Source organism: Frieseomelitta varia, unplaced genomic scaffold (assembly GCF_011392965.1).
Source record: "Frieseomelitta varia isolate USP_RPSP 00005682 unplaced genomic scaffold, Fvar_1.2 scaffold_530, whole genome shotgun sequence".
NCBI lineage: Eukaryota > Metazoa > Arthropoda > Insecta > Hymenoptera > Apidae > Frieseomelitta > Frieseomelitta varia.
In genome coordinates this window covers 263,928-280,629 of record NW_025110291.1, presented here as the reverse complement: position 1 = coordinate 280,629, position 16,702 = coordinate 263,928, and the positions used below count along the sequence as shown (strand labels likewise).

At 27.6% G+C, this 16,702-nt stretch overlaps 3 protein-coding genes and 1 long non-coding RNA gene across 4 annotated transcripts; 2 read left to right on the top strand and 2 right to left on the bottom strand.

The window, feature by feature from the left end:
• The first annotated feature begins 314 nt into the window (after nucleotides 1-314).
• LOC122533439 lies at nucleotides 315-1,816 on the top strand. Its single transcript, XM_043663107.1, has 2 exons — nucleotides 315-589; nucleotides 824-1,816. The coding sequence occupies exons 1-2, from the start codon at nucleotides 425-427 to the stop codon at nucleotides 1,688-1,690; spliced, it is 1,032 nt and encodes a 343-aa protein (XP_043519042.1). The 5' UTR covers nucleotides 315-424; the 3' UTR covers nucleotides 1,691-1,816.
• LOC122533440 lies at nucleotides 789-3,056 on the bottom strand. Its single transcript, XR_006307715.1, has 3 exons — nucleotides 2,628-3,056; nucleotides 2,140-2,433; nucleotides 789-1,676 (listed from the first exon to the last, which is right to left on the bottom strand). It is a non-coding gene; the product is annotated as an uncharacterized LOC122533440 (long non-coding RNA).
• Nucleotides 3,057-3,665: 609 nt separating this feature from the next.
• Nucleotides 3,666-5,583, top strand: LOC122533438 (protein Peter pan). Its single transcript, XM_043663106.1, has 6 exons — nucleotides 3,666-3,789; nucleotides 3,991-4,271; nucleotides 4,350-4,560; nucleotides 4,647-4,973; nucleotides 5,053-5,383; nucleotides 5,482-5,583. Exons 1-6 carry the CDS (start codon nucleotides 3,772-3,774, stop codon nucleotides 5,565-5,567), a joined length of 1,254 nt encoding a protein of 417 aa, XP_043519041.1. The 5' UTR covers nucleotides 3,666-3,771; the 3' UTR covers nucleotides 5,568-5,583.
• A 171-nt stretch (nucleotides 5,584-5,754) lies between these two features.
• Nucleotides 5,755-16,232, bottom strand: LOC122533435 (kinesin-related protein 4-like). The gene is made up of 11 exons (XM_043663102.1): nucleotides 15,880-16,232; nucleotides 15,560-15,791; nucleotides 15,248-15,482; nucleotides 14,846-15,177; nucleotides 14,640-14,757; nucleotides 14,242-14,557; nucleotides 13,944-14,160; nucleotides 13,734-13,872; nucleotides 6,607-12,945; nucleotides 6,227-6,397; nucleotides 5,755-6,149 (listed from the first exon to the last, which is right to left on the bottom strand). The coding sequence occupies exons 1-11, from the start codon at nucleotides 16,031-16,033 to the stop codon at nucleotides 5,979-5,981; spliced, it is 8,424 nt and encodes a 2,807-aa protein (XP_043519037.1). The 5' UTR covers nucleotides 16,034-16,232; the 3' UTR covers nucleotides 5,755-5,978.
• Between the last annotated feature and the right edge of the window lie 470 nt (nucleotides 16,233-16,702).

Genomic DNA, 16,702 nt, shown 5'->3' with positions numbered 1-16,702 from the left:
CTTACACTTTGGTTAAATCTGAGGCCAAAAATGCACATTTTATATTAAAAATTCATAACACAAACACAAATCTAACAACTATTAATTTATATTTTTACCTCAGAACTTCTGGGCGATACTTCTTCTGGGTGATTTTTCTAAATAACACTTTCTTCTTTACAAGTGAATAACACTTTCTTCTTTACAAGCTGTGCTTCATTCCGCCATGCATCCTGCTTAAAAATCGATTATCTAGTCTGTGCGTGAAACAGAATACATTTCCTACGATTCTCGAATGTAATCGATATTTCTTATGATTGATTTTTAAGCGGGAAAAATGGCGGAGACAAGCACATAACCACAAACTGTGGTATCATACACATGAGGATGTGTACGACATTGAGGTTAATTGTGATATTTCAATTTTGTAATATGTGATCGTAACATGAATTCTGAATTTGGTAATTTTCAAGAGACTTATGATTGGATCGAATGCAAATCCATACAATTTCCAGGAAAGGTATATTTTTTCAATCTAAGAACACGTTATAGCACATGGTTTAGACCAGTGCCAAGAGATGTGCAGCTTCAACATTATGACAAAAAACCGGTAAAAAAATTTTTTTCTTAAAAAAGTGTATTAAAGATTATCTGTTAATTATTATCTATGAATGAATTATTTTTATCACTTAAATAAAATCAATTAAACGTAACTGCCATGCTGAAACGTATAGGTTAATTTTGTTTGTAAATGTATTTAATCGCGAATAGTATATTAAGGAATATTAAAACTTTATTTATTTGAACAATTATTGTAAAATAAAGCAAGAATATATTTCTACAGAAAACATACAATAATGATTTCGCGTCTGATGTAGACAATTCAATAATATTGTCGTCAGAAGATGAAAAAAAGAGCGACAATTATATGAATAACAAAAAAGTTGTCAATAAGAAACACGTTATAACAAGGAAAGTCAAGAAAAAAATGTATAAAAAAGGAACTTGCGAGAATTCTAAGATTTTTACACGTTCGCCCTACGAACTTCGCCCTACTACTGCTATAAACTATTCCAATAACAATGAATATTTTGATAATATGAACTGTATTTCCAAAGATCTCCATATAAAAAATAATTATTCAAAGTTACAGGATTTTTGCTTTCGAGAAAAAGGGATTTACAACCATTTCAATAAGTCGATTGTACTAAATTCTCATAAGTCATCTATACTTGAAAATAAAATGATAGTTATAAAAAAAAACGAACAATCTCCGAATAAAAATGATAACTTCATCTCTACTCTAAATGTGCAAAATATAACTTCCAGTTGCCTGCTAAAGGAAAAATCGCAAAAAAATCAAAATGCAAAGAAATGTAAAGAAACGCAACTGAAAGAATCGAAACTGGAATCATCAAAAATTATCGGTGAGATGTATGATAAAGTTAACTATGATTCCGTCAAATTAAAACTTCCGCCTGGAGTAAAAATTACGAAACTTAGCGATAGCAGCACAACTTTGTCATCGTGGCACGACGGTGACAGAAATGTTCAACTTGCTGTTCCGAATAATTTCGAAATTCCTAATGCAAATTTGCACATTAATCTGAGTGAGTCAGATTCAAGTAGTACTTCTTGCAGCTGTAGTACCTGTTCGACGTCATCTGATACAAATAGCACGTCTTCTTCGGATATCTCTGAGAAAAAATAAACATGAAATAAATATAAAAATATGTATTTCTTATATATTATGATTTTTTGATATAAGCATTATTAAAGAATGACGTAGTCTTTCAAAAGAACAGAATAAAATGTTTGTTGTGACTTGTATACGAATTTTATATTTGAACAAATATATAAAATATGTGTCTTAAATTATCGTGGATTATTTCGCTTGAAATATTGAAATTTTATTCATTCTGTTATACTTTACATATAGCTTCATCCTATTTGCAGTTTTCCAATTATTAGATAAATAATAGATAGTACATGGAACTATAAGACGCGTTTGTTGATACATCTTCAAAGAAATACATATAAGTTATATTTTTGTAAAATTTTTAAAAAAGTATTTTTGTAAAATTTTTAAAAAGGCATCTTAAAACAGAGTTTTATCGACATAAGTATGACATCTATTAGATAGCAGAAGAACGAGCTTACATTCTGTTTTTCGATTGCCTTACGGCAGTGATGCTAGCAAAAATCATGGCCGGTTTTCAGCTTGGCATATGGCAGACGTTACCTCGACACAGCCGGTGCAACCGCGACTATTATCCGCGTTGCCGTTGACGAATCACTACGATCAAAGCATAACCATTATAGGTTCAAGCCGGAACTATGATAAAGAATTCTCGTTTCTTTCTTTGAAGAGTAAAGGGTAAACGTCTTCTACCATGATTCAATATTTAGTAGTTTTCATATCTAAAATATTATCTCTTTTAATTATCATTATACCTAAAAAGATTATAAATATTATTATAAGATTTCTATAATTAAGAACCAATATTATTTATGGAATCAAGAGTAAAATAGAATGAAAAAAATTCTTATAAATATATCTGTACAATATTAGGACATAGCAAATTATGCAATATGTTTCATCATGTAAAATTCAGATATGAATGATAGAATATAAATGAGGATCTTACGGTAGTTTGTTTTCCAATATAGTGTATATAGTTAATGTTACGTTATATTATAAATAAAAGATGCAAGATCGATGTTTTAACGTTGAGAAAATAGCAAGGTAAAGAAATACAAGGACGTGGTACCGAGATTATTCGAAGACTACGTCCTCATTATTGGCGACGTAATTTTAGCGTGTAACGACTCGAGGGGTCCCCGGACATGGCTACGTAGATAAAGATCGACGCGCTGGCCGTGAACTTTGCACCGTGAGAAGAGTTTTCTTCGCTTAACAAGTCACACCGAAGTTCCCGCGCTTCCAAACAATGAATCCTTCCACGCGGTGAACAACCGTAGTCATTTCCAGGATTCTTAATAGAATGAGAAGGGAAGTCGGATGGTTTCGCGATCTCTTATTGTACTCTGTACATGGTTTTAAATTTTAATAACTTGAAAACAATAAAACGTAAGACAGATGAAGAAAAGGAAATAAAGAAAGAAAACTTGTATAATAAGTAACTTCTATAAATCGAATAAATATTTTACATGCTATAGGTAAAGTCAAGTTTAGAAAGAGAATTTAACAAAACACTCTACTATACTTTACTATAAATAAAATAGAATACTCATTATAATTCTTAATAGATAAAACAAATTTCTATTTAAATTCTAATTCTTTAAATTATATTCATAAGAATATGTGCAAAAATTTTTAAGTCTAGCATAGATATATCTTATATCTACATATCTAAACTTTCATTAAGTTGTAAAACTTATATTATTAAATACATTAATATTGAATTAATTGTTTAGTTAAAGACACAATTACGCATGAAAAACGTATATTAATTTTCATATTATCTGCAAATATATGCCTAATTTTGTATGCAAGCAAATTTAATATTACTAAAAGCAAAATTAAAATATTTATAATTAATTTCAATTTAATACATATAAACAACTTACATTTTTAATATTCAATTGAAGTAATTATTAATGAAATTGAGTGAAAGTAATGAAGTAGTAAGAAAATTATAGTGCTTTTTTATTTGTATGAAACATCGTGTCCTCGTGTTGTGCTTAACCTCTTTGCTAGTAGTAACTTCACAACAGTCTGTTGTATACTACACGTGATGAAAATCCTAACCTCAATATAAAGAAGTAATCATGGGACGTCGTAAAAAGGTAATTTTTTTATTTCAATTAATAATTTTGGTTAATAGTTTTTTAATATATATGCAAATTAACAAAGTATTCAAATAATACATTATAAATAAATTGTAAATTAAATATTAATAGAATACATATGTTTTTTAATAATGTATAATTTACAGTATGAAATCCAGAAAATAATTCTTTATTTAACTTTTCATAAACATTATATAGGGACGTTGCGTGAAGAAAAATAAACAAATTAATTCTGAAGAAAGTCCAGATGTAATAAAAGCACCTCATTCCTTTGTTATTCATCGTGGACTGCCTGGAGAATATATTGTTGAACTTACTAAAGACTTTCGTAAAATTATGGAACCTTTTACAGCAATGTCTTTAAAAGAAAGGAAAAAAAATACAATTAAAGATTTTGTATCAATAGCTAGTGTATTTCATATTACACACATGTGTATATTTACAAAAACAGAACAAGGAATGTATTTCAAACTGTGCAGGTATCAAACTTGATTATATTGTTTAAATATTAATCCTCATAAATATCATTAAATAATTAAAAAATAAATTTGTAATAGATTACCAAGAGGACCAACACTCACTTTTAAAATACATAGTTTTTCCTTATCACGTGATGTGATATCTTTATTAAAAAAGCAAATGGTATATGAAGAATTATTTAAAAATTCTCCATTAGTAATTCTAAATAATTTCAGTGGAGAAGGTATGCAACTGAAACTTATTGCTTCTATGTTTCAAAATATGTTTCCAACAATAAATTTGACTTCAGTAAGTTTCTTTTTACAGAATAATTCTAGATTATATAGTAGATTATAGTTTTCCATTTATTCAATCATTTTTTAATACTTTTGTAGGTTAATTTAAGTACAATTCGTAGATGTCTAAACTTAAATTACAATTCTATATCAAAAACAATTGATCTCAGGCATTATGCTATTAAAGTAGTACCTGTTGATGTATCGAAAGGCGTTAAGAAATTAATTCAAGCCAAGATTCCAAACTTGTCTAAATGTGAAGATTTCTCTGATTTTTTAACAAAAGGAACAATCTCTGAAAGTGAAGCTGAAGATGATCCTTCAAGTCATGTTACATTACCACAAACATTATCCTCGCGTGGTAATCATGCAAATAGTAAAAGTGCAATCAAGATCTTTGAATTGGGTCCTAGATTAAAAATAGAGGTGAGAAATAATTAATTTTTCTTATATAAATTTTAAGTGTACTATTGGAAATTAACATTTTTCTGTAAAATACTTTTAGTTAATAAAAGTTGAAGATGGAGTTTTGGATGGTGAAGTGCTTTTCCACGAATATATTTACAAATCCGAAGAAGAAAAACAATTAATAAAGAAAAAACGAGAAGCAAAAAAGAAGTTGAAGGAAAAAAGAAAGAAGATACAAGAAGAAAACAAAAAGAAAAAAGAATTACAGAAACAAGAACATAAAGAAAAATCTTTAAAAGGAATGCAAAAGAAAAAAGAAAATGAAATATTATTACAAAAACTTGCAAAAGAATCAGTTATGGAAAATAATATAGAAGATGATGATATACAATATTACCGCGATGAAATTGGAGAAGAGCCTGATAAAGGTAATTTTAGTCTTTCATGCGGTTAAAATGATTCAATTAATTAACTAATTAATTAATTCTTAATTTATATGTTAATTTATTTTTGTTTAATTATTTAGATTTATTTGAAAGAAAAGTTGGTGAGAAAAGGCGTAGGAGTATATCTAAATATGAAGTAAAAAAACAAAAACTTGACAAATCATGATCAATATTGAAAATTAAAACAATTAAGGATAAATATGTAATGTAATGTAATTTTATATGTATGGAACAGAATATTATTTAATAAATTTAATTTTATTATATAATTGTAAAATTATAAAAATATTTAATTTCAGCTTTTAACTATGTCAAAAAATCAGTTATTTCTTAATAAAATGAATTTGAATCACAAATTTAAAAATATATGTCATTTTTAATTAAAAATTGCGATTATTTACAGATTTTATAACAAATATATGAATGTATGGTACAGGAATTATGAAGTTATAATTTTACTGATTGAATAAAATACGCGATCATTGCACAGTAACACATATATAAATTAAATAAAATAGAATTTTATGACTTCTAATTTTTTGCAATATCTAAATGCTTAATAAATCTTATAACTATCCTATTGATTACATTTATCTTGCAGTTCATTCGGTCTCAAAGCAAATGAACTTTGTGCTTCTTCTAATTCTTTTATCCGGTCTTGTAATTCCTTTATTTGCCGAGATCGAGATCGACATAAATCTTTCATTAGCATCTTTTCTTTTTCTAATTTTTGAATTTTCACATGATCCTATATGAACATTACAATCTCATATATAAATGCTGTAAATTCATTAAAAGTTAATATGCATTAATATCTTTACTTACTTCAACAACTCCACTATTAATGCTGCAGAAGCGCACTAAATCATTGGGTACTGTTTGACAACCTTGGTCTCTTCTATTAACACGCCATCGTCTACAGATATCACATTCCCAAGCATTAACATCATTTAAACATTTTTGCAGTTGCCTTACTTCGTTGTTTAATTCTGCATTCTATATATAAAATTAAATATTTATAATAATTATTACAATTTAAAGTTTCCGAGTGTAAGTCGTATCCAATGAAAATTATAACTGACGTTTCAGCATTATAATTGCATTTTGCAAGAGCCTGAAAATATACTATGTAATGCACAGTCATTCATTGGAATAGATATACACTCGAAGGCAATTTTCAATAATATTTATACTATATAATATACCTTATTACGAAACACAAGTACAAGCTCTTCTAATTCTTTACATTTTCTTTGATACGGGAAATTTTCACTTTGAATTTGTACTTCTAATGTTGCAATTTTTCCATTTTTCGATACTAACTGTAATTCTAATTCATGAATCTTCTTTTTCAATTGTTCATATTTATTTTCGTATTCACGAAGGATACTATCAGATGTTGCAGTTCTATCTTTTCTTGTGCTACCTTTAAATACATTTCTTTCATCACGTGTTGATTGCATATCAATTTCTGCATTATATTTATGTATAGTTTCCGCATATTGTTTTAATTCACTATTAAGTTCTTTATTTTTCATTGTTAAGTCTTGTACTTTATTCATATATTCTTTAATTTCTTTATCTTTCTGATTTAACAATAATTTATGAGCTTCTAATTCTTTTATTATCTTATTCCTTTTTTCTTCAAGTTCTGTAACACGATTACTTGATTCTTCTAACTTATTCTTTAAACTCTTATCCAAATTTTCTAATTGATTCGTATGTACTAGCTCAAGTTTAGTATCATCTATTTCTTTTTTATAATGTAGTTTTGCTTGTAATTCTGAATTTTCCTTTTTTAAGATACGAATAATACTTTCATTTTGAAGTTTAACATCGTCCTCTACGTTCATTTGCAATCTCATTTTAAATGCTTCTATCTGATCACGAAGTTCTTCATTTTCTTCCTTAAGATTTTTTAATTTGTCCTCTGTCTCTTTAACAAGCACATTTTCTGATAAATGGGAATACAACTCATCTTCTAATTTTGAAATTTCAGAATCTCGTTGACGAATTGTTTCTGCATATTCTTCTACTTCATTATCCAGTTCCTTATTTTTTTCAATCAATTGTTGTATTTGACTGACGTATTCTTCAACTTCTTTATCCTTTCGATTCAATATTATTTTTTTATCTTCTAACTCTAATGCAATCTTATTTTTTTCTAGAAGAAGTATATCGTATTTTTCTTCGTCCATTAATGAACTTGTTGAATGTTTCGACTTATATAACAAGACAGTTTTCTTCAATTCATCATTTTCTTGCAATAGAAGTTCGTATTTACTTTGTACATCAACCAAGTCTTTTAAAGTCTGATTTCTAATTTCTTGCAATTCTTTTACACGATTGCTTGCACCCTCTAAATTATTTTGCAGTCTTTTATTCGATTCTTTTAAGTCTTCTATTTCTGCTTCTGCTTTAATTTTGCTTGTACTATTTCTAATTCTTCTCTCTAGTCTTACATTTTCTTCTCGAAGGTCTTCATATTTTTCTTTCAAAGTATTTAATTCATCTATTAAAACTACATTTTTATTATTCAATTCATTTAATTGTTTACTTAGGCCAGAATTTTTTATTTCTTCTGAATTTAATTTATCTTTGATAATTTCCAGCTGTTCTTCTCTTTCTCTTTTCAGTACCTCTATCTCTTCTTTACATTGTTCTATAGTTAATTTTTGATTTTTGATGTGTTCCTTTAACATTTCATATTCAGGTGTAATTGTCTCAAGTTTTATTTTATATTCAGATAATATATCGCACTTATTTTTTAAAATAGTCGTAATCTCTTCGATTTGCGAATTCTTTTGCTCAATCTCTTGATTCACTTCATTATAAGCCTGTGTAAATTGTTCAAGTTCTCTAGTTATTTTTTCTATATTTTGACTGTTTCTTTTTATTTCAATCGATTTCGCTTCTACGATATTTTTTAATTGTTTTTCATTTGCTTCAAGCCCCTCAATTGTATTATTTAATTCCAAATTTTTGATTTTATAAGTCTCTATGGTTTGAACTAGATTATTTATTTTCTTCTCATATATTTCTTTTTCCGAATTAAATTTTGACTGTAACTCTATTTCTTTATTTTTAAATATTTCTTGTACTTTTTTTTCTTTTTCTTGAGCTACAAGAATTGCTTCTTCCTGTTGACTGTCAATCTTGCATTGCTTATCAATTTGCAAATTATTAAAATCTGTTTCTAGTGCTACTATTTTTTCTTTAAACATTTCGTTTTCATAAGTAGTTTCTTTTAAAAGATGCTCTAATTGATAAATTTTATTTTGATATTCATTATGGATACGTTCTTTTTCTATTAAGTCTGTTTGAAGTTTTTCAATTTCTATTTCTAGTTCCTTGGCCCATACTACAGTACGTTTCTCTGTATCTATGCACTGTTGTTTCTCCTCCTCTAATTTTTCCTTTTCCTTTTCGTATGTTTCTTTCAGAGTTTTAATTACTTCTCCCTCCTTAAGCACAAGTGTTTGTAGTAAAATTACAAAGATTTCATTTACAGTTTTATTTGAGAACTCTGATAAATTTACATTATATTTAAGTGATCTAAGTTCTTTAATCATACATCTTCTAATTTCGTTTAATTCTTCATTGAGTTTCTCATTATGGTAGACTAATTCTTTTTGTTCATTAATTAAACATTCTTTTTCTGTTACTATTTCATTCAATTTTTCTTTGATATTCCGTAGATTAGTAAGTTCTTGTGTCAAATTCAAATTTTCGTCAATATATTTATTTAATGTATCATTTAATTTTTTAATACTTTTGTCGTGTTCTTCGATATGCTGCTGATATTGTTGGACTACTGAATTAAGTTCATTCTTATATCTAATTTCGGTATTGTTCTTAATTTCAATTACTTCAGCTTCTGCTGTTTGTAATTTTTGTGCGAGTTCATATTTTTCTTGTTCTTTTTCTTGCAGAAGTTTTTTTAGATAAATAGCTTTCTCTTCATATTCCTTGAAGGAACAATCTTCATTTGTTGTATTCTTTTGAAAGCTGTTTATATAAGCTTCCAATTCTTTGATTTTTGATATATTATGTTGTTCTAATTCTTTACTTTGTACATTATCTTTTTCTAATTTATCATATTGTTCCTTTAGATACTGTAACTCTTTTTTTTTGCATTCATTTGAATTAATTAATTCATTTTTCTCGTTTGTAACTAAAATTAATTCATTTTTCAGAGATAAGATATGTTCATTTAATTGATTAATCAAGGAATTTTTATTTTGTTCTTCGTGTTTTAAACTCTCTAATTCTACTTCTAACATTAGTCTTTGTGATTCTAATTCTTTTTCGCGTCTGGAAAATTGATTAAATTCTGCATTTTTATCAGCTAATTCATTTTCAAGAATCTGTATTTTCTTTATTGCAGTGCTTTCATTATTTAATATTGTTTTTTGTAAGTCTTCATTAGAATCTTTTAAGTTATTAATCTGATCTAATAAATTCGTCTTCTCAGTTTTAAATTCATTAAGCATAGCAGTAAAATTCATGCTATTTTTCTTTATCTTATCTATGTCACTTTTTATATGGGCAATATGATTTTGAATTTGTTCTATTCTATTCTCATTTCCATCCAGAATTTTCTTTGATGTAGAAGCGTCTGTATTAGATTCAGTTGTAATCACATCACTTTGGAATTGTTTTAATTCATCACATTTATCTTCGTATAAAATCAAAAATTTATCATGCTCAGTTTTTAAAGTTTGTATCTCATCATTCAAACTCTGAATCCTTTCTTCAATGAAACTTACATTCATTTCATCCACAAAAATAACATTTGACGATACATGTAGGCTTGAATTTAATTCTTCATTTATTTTGTGTTTCATAATTTCAGTGCTCGCACACTTGTCATCGAACTTTCGTTGTAAATCTTCCAGCTTTTGATTCAAATTTTTTGCTTCAAGCTTAAGAATCCTACGACTTTCGTTCAAATTTCTTAAATGCACGCACTGATTGCAAGACGTTAATTTTAAATCACTAAGCTTCTTATTTAAACATGTCAAATAATCGATTTTGTTCTGTAATGCTATCACTTTATTTGCCAGTGTTTGACGAGTTTCTTCTTGTAATACTTCATTTTCAGTTTCATTAACGTCGCTACTATTATTAAATATTTTTGATAAATGTAAAGTATTCTCATTTTCTAAATTTTCTGAAAGAGTAGCAGAAAATTTCGTATTTTCTTCGGATAGTATTGTTATTTTTGTTTTTAATTCTGCAATTTCTGCTTTTAAAATATTATTTTCTGTCTTTACACGTTCGGTGTCATTTTCAGCAAAATGTTCATTTGTTGATAATAATTGTTCTATCTTACTTTTCAATATATTACATTGCTCCTTCAACATGTCGTTTTCTTCTATTTTATCTATTAAGTTTGTAGAAAGGTCATTATTTTCAGCTAGCAAATACTTATTATTTTCTTCAACATTAGCTACCTCCTTCTTGTAAATACAGTCGTGATCATATAAAAGTGATTTACTTTCTTTGATGTTTTCAAGTTCTTTGTTTTTCTCTGTAATAGAAGTTGATAATTCAATATTTTCCGTTGTTAATTCATCAATTTTATTTTGATATGATCGTAACAACTGCTCTTCATTACATACTATTGACATTTTAGATCGTATAGATTCTAATTGATTATTCAAAGCTGCTAAATCACTTTCTAACGTGATTTTTTCATTCGTAACTTCAGAAATTCGCACATAGAGTTCATCAATTGTTTTCTTAAGATTAAATTCTGTTTGTTTTGCATTTTCTTGTTCTGTGGTTAATTTTGTTGCCATTTCCATATTTTCAGTTGTTAACAAGTAAATAGTTTCCTGCAATTTGTTTATGTCTGTTTTAAGGTTTTGGACATCATTTTTTATATCTTCCAGTTCCTGACTTTTTAGATGAAGAGATTGTTCTAACTGGCTTTTCTCTGTTTCCATATTTAAAATTAGATATGAAATATCTGCATTACTTATTCTTGAAGAAGACAAAATAGACTCATTTTCTAAAAATGAATGTTGATCTAAATTTTCATTTGCAGTCTGAACATCTGTTACACCTTGTAAATCACTTATGGTGCTTTTCCTTATGGTCCTTAACTTTAATTCGTTATTTTCTGAAGTAATATTTTCCATTTGCATATCTATTTCAGAAGTTGCAATTTCCTGTGTTGTAATTGATTTCAATTCAGGAGTTTTTTCTTTCACTTCAGCGTTTAATCGGTTATAAAGAGTTTCAAATTTGTTTCGTTCTGATAGAATAATTTCTATTTGTTTATTTAATTCGGAGATCTTTTTTATTGATTCTTGATTTTCAATTTGTTCCGTTTTTAATGCAGAAGTTTTTTGATCCAATTGAACACGTAATTCAGTATTGATGTACTCATATTCATCTTTTTGAGATGTTATACATTCAATTTGTGTTTCTAATTCAAAAATTTTTTCTCTTGTTTTCCCATTTTCAGTTTGTTTTGCTATTATTTCGTCATTCAATTCAGAAACTTTTTGTTTTAATTCGATATGTAATTCATTATTAACACGTTCAAGTTCATCTTTTTTACAAGTAATATTTTCAATTTGGTTTTCCAATGTTGAAATTTTTTCCATTGTTTCTTGCTTTAAAGCATATGCTGATTCAATTTTTGATTCCAAGTCTATAATTTTATTATTTAATTCATTTTTTAATTTATTATTTACACATTCATCTTCATTTTTGTTTGAAATAAATTGTTCGATATGTTTTTCTAATTCATCTATTTTTTTAATTGCTTTTTCTTTTTCAGTTTGCTCTGAAGAAATTTTGGATTCGAATTCTAACGATATACGATTTAATTCAGCGCACAAATTATCATTCATGTTTTTAAAAGTATTATTCTCAGACATGATCTTTTCAATTTCTGTTTCTAAGTCTATTACCTTTTTATTTAATATGTCAGTATTTGAACTATCTGAATTACTTCGTAAATTTTCTAATTCTACAGATTTTTTATTTAATTCAACATGTAATTCTCGACGCATGTTCTCAAATTCATTTCTTTCAGAAGCAACATTTTCAATTTGCTTTTCCAATTCCATAACTTTTTTCATCAAATCAACATTAATGCGTTCAAATTTATTTTTTTCTGAAATAATACTCTCCATTTGTGTTTCTAATTCCGATATTTTTTTCATTTCTTCTTGTTTTATATTTTCCTCAGACATCATTTTTAATTCTAATTCCGTTGTCTTTTTCTTTAATTGTGCACGTAATTCGCGACTAATATATTCATATTCATCTCTCTCGGAAATAATATTTTCAATTCTTTTTTCTAGTTCTGAAAACTGTTTCTCTCTTTTGAAATCTGATTCTTTTTTTGAAATATTTTGTTTCTCAATTTCAGTTAATTTATTACATAATTTAGTAATTATACACTCTAAATTTGTTTCTTCCGTAAGTTGAAGAGCTGCAAGCTGTTCTTTCACGTCGGGAGTACATAGTGGTTTATAAGATTCTGAAGTTGAATTATTTTCTTCAATTTGTTGTTTTTCCTTCTCCTAAAAACGTAAATTATATATAAACAATGTGTAACATGCTGATCTAAATAAACGTATTGTACGAAGATTTGATCGGTAGCTTGCTGCTTTCAACGTTAATGAAGGGCAGCTGGTTCAAAGTTAAAGGTTTGATTGGTGTTTGATTGGATTTTAATTCACTCATCAGGAGTAAGGAATGATTTGAATAATCTGACGAACGTAACTAAGTAAGTAAGAGTGAGTAAGTAAGGGTAAGTAAGTGAGTGAGAGTAAGTAAGTTGATGAACGTGAAAATACTGTGAAAAAACTGAACGCACTGAAAATGCTGAATGTAGACACACTGTGATCTGACGATCCTGGACTCGCTTGACTTTCTTGCCGAAAACTGACTTTTTTCTAATATTCACAATTACTTTATAGGTTCAGGGATGCATTCCCAACATTATGTTTTATGTATTTGTAGGCCTTGATTGTAGGGCCAAGAGGCACGTGTTCCCTACGCCCACCTCTTGGCCTGAATTTTGTTATTTTATGTTTATTTATGGTGAGGGTTGTCGCGATAAAAAAACTTACCGAGCTTTGGAATTGAGAATCAGGTATGACTGCAACAATAAAATTATAGAAAGGACATGAAAGTACGGTCACGGGAAATCCCTGCCGTGGAGAAAATGATAAATTTGAAAGTTATTATCTCTGGCTCGATGAATTTGTTTTTCGCATCACAGCTTGGCTCCCCACTTCGGTAAGACCGAACACAATGAATGTATCATTATATGTATAATTATTTAATAAATTTAATTAATACTTACTTGTATACAGCTATGACTTTTTCGACATGTTAATTGTTTTTCTAAAGTTGTAAACTCACGAAGTTCTACATATTCTTTTGTTAAGTCACTGATACATCGTCGTAAAACATGTTTTGGTGTCGAAGGTGAAATTTGGTAACTGTTATGAACAGAATAAAATTATACTATACAATTTTATAATTTATACTTATTTTAGTCTTCGTTACTTACTTCACAGTTTGGGTAGCAATGTTACATTTTTCTGGCATTTCATCAAAACTACTATTTTTAGACTTGATATTGCATGCATCATCAACAAATGTAACTCGATTTCTACGTTTCGTTATAAATATTTCTTCTTCACTATCACTTATACTTTCTCTAGATTCACGATCTCTTTCACTTTCAAATAGTTCTAATTCAAAATCAGTGAAAGCTACTTGAAATGCTAGAAATGAAAAATAATATATAATTTAAAGAAATAAATATGATATGATATATGTGAATCAAAATATCATGGCAAATTTACTTTGATTCATTATATCTATAGACTGAATAATGCTTTTTCTTTGTGGCTTTTCAAATGATACTTCTTTTATCGTTGGCAAGCCAGATTTAGGCTGAAATACCGGCAAATGTTGATTAAAGAGTGCAGGACCACTCCACGTTTGTCTTCGTTTATATTTGCATTTAAATGAACTTTCTTGACTTATATTATCTCCAGAAACAATACGAGTTTTTAGTAATTCTATGCGTTCTTCTAATAATTGATTAATGCGATCTTTTTCTTGCAATTTAGATTCCATTTCTTCAACTTTTGCGGATCGATTTTCATTCTTTGTTTTCTGAAATAACAAGTCCATGCAATTACAATTCAGAGTAAAATGAGAAATATTAAAAATTTATTATTATAATAATTCAACAAACCTGTAATTCTTCTTGAAGTATAGCTATTTGTTTTGCATAGCGTTTCAAAAGTGCTGCATCAGACATGACTTCATTAATTTGTGGTTTGTTTTTCACACTTTTCGCCCGGGAGGCAAAACTAAAATTAATTATACAAATTTCATAAATTTAGATTGATATTGATATCAATATATACAGTACTGATTTAAAAATATTTATCAACTAACGATAAAGTGCATTGAGTTTCTTCCAAAGCAACAGGAGTTACAGCACATATTATTGCTGTCATAGCATTACCACCCAGTGAATTCTGAAGTAATCTTGTTAATTTACTGTCACGGAAATTAATATATTTTTGACTGTCTTGAGATTCACTTAGTTGCATAATTACTAAACCCAAAGTGGATAGAGACAAATTAATATGTCTTCCTTCTTTAAACCTCTCTCCAGTAGCTCCTGTTTGTCTTGCTCTTTCAGAACCAGCAAGATCTACTAAATTCAATTGTGATACTTGTATAGCACTATCCGAATCTCCTCCAACTTCTCTACTTTCAATTGTCTGAATAGAAAATTTATATTAGAATACTACAGTTAAACATAATATGTAATGTATAATAATATGAACATACAATTCTAAATATAGTATGACTTCTACTACTGCGTTCATTCATATTAGTTTCCCCTATTCTTCTATTTTTATTTCCTTTTTTCATTATAGACAGTACATTCTCAGGACTGTTTGTAATTTCTTCTTTACACTGCAAAATTACCTGTCCACTACTATCTTCTTTTATCTTTAAATCAGTCCCACTTTTATTCAAAAGATCATTTACTCTTTCATTGTAAATTTCTAAATAGGATACTCTATAAAAAAATAAGTTATTTTTATGTATATATGACTACAATGAATGTACTATTAACAAAAATATACATATACAAACCTTAACAAAAATTCACGTCCATTAGTATTAGCAATAGCATTAAACATGTGTTCTACAGCAAGTGGTATAATCCCTAGTTCTTCTGCATTACCCATCATAGTATATGTTTTACCAGAGCTTGTTTGACCATAGGCAAACACTGTCCCATTAAAACCATTTACAGCAGCATTAACAATTGGTTTCACAATTTCAAATACATCCAAATTGGATGCATTCACATCAAAAATATGATCTGTAAACATGTTAAAAATATTCAAAATATTAACAATTCCAAATAAATGTCGTTGTTATAATGAGTGTAGTAAGCAATATGTACATACCAAAATAAAATCTGCCATCTCCACGCTTCTTTACTTCTTCATTTGTAGAAACGATGGAATTGTCTTGAACTATCCATTGTATCGCTAAATTATCATCTTTTTCACGTTTGATTAAAGGTCTTACTTTAATAACTACCTTTATACTGTCTGACATGTTTATTAATTGTTTTGTCTCAAATTACTGAATAATCTTAGCTTATTTTTCAATTAATATTTACTTTACTTATTTACACATATCCTCCAACATTTCTAAACTATAACTGCCATTTGAAAAAATGGCTCCTTTAGTGTTCGTTTGAAATTAAATTTTCTGCAATCTGATTGGTTCATTAAGGCATATTATTAAGATAGGTAACTAGATACAAATAAAATCTTCGAATATAATGTGATTTTTATACTTAGGTGAAAATATAGACCATTAATATATTTTACATCTAGGAAATTCCAAAAATATATTTTTAAATTACATTACATTTTAAATTATTTCCTACAATTAATGAAATTGTAATGAATTTTTTTTTAAGATTATCCATAATCTTGAATGAATCGAATTGGAAATGTGATCATTGGCCAAAGACCCTAACGGAATTTTTGAATTGTAGCCAATCACGTCATAGCTATTCAATTTTGAACGAAAGATCTTCGGCACGTCGCGGAATTCAAATTATAGTCAGAACTTTTTGAGTGAACTAATATTGTGTTCTTAGTTTTTAAAATTTGGAAGTGACAAATCAGCAAGTGAAACTGATAAATAAATTTTTATAATTTCTGATAATCACTGTAAGTATTTCCGATATTTATAGTTACTTTTCTACCGTTGTTT

Excerpts from the sequence above, each read along its gene's own strand:
- LOC122533439 (XM_043663107.1), top strand. The coding sequence starts at position 425 with ATGAATTCTGAATTTGGTAATTTTCAAGAGACTTATGATTGGATCGAA. Across the intron at positions 590-823 it reads AACATTATGACAAAAAACCG|AAAACATACAATAATGATTT; the intron begins GTAAAAAAATTT and ends ATATTTCTACAG.
- LOC122533438 (XM_043663106.1), top strand. Across the intron at positions 4,272-4,349 it reads ATGTATTTCAAACTGTGCAG|ATTACCAAGAGGACCAACAC; the intron begins GTATCAAACTTG and ends AATTTGTAATAG. Across the intron at positions 4,561-4,646 it reads CAACAATAAATTTGACTTCA|GTTAATTTAAGTACAATTCG; the intron begins GTAAGTTTCTTT and ends ATACTTTTGTAG.
- LOC122533435 (XM_043663102.1), bottom strand. The coding sequence starts at position 16,033 with ATGTCAGACAGTATAAAGGTAGTTATTAAAGTAAGACCTTTAATCAAA. Across the intron at positions 14,558-14,639 it reads TACTTCAAGAAGAATTACAG|AAAACAAAGAATGAAAATCG; the intron begins GTTTGTTGAATT and ends TTGTTATTTCAG. Across the intron at positions 14,161-14,241 it reads TATAGATATAATGAATCAAA|CATTTCAAGTAGCTTTCACT; the intron begins GTAAATTTGCCA and ends TTTCATTTCTAG.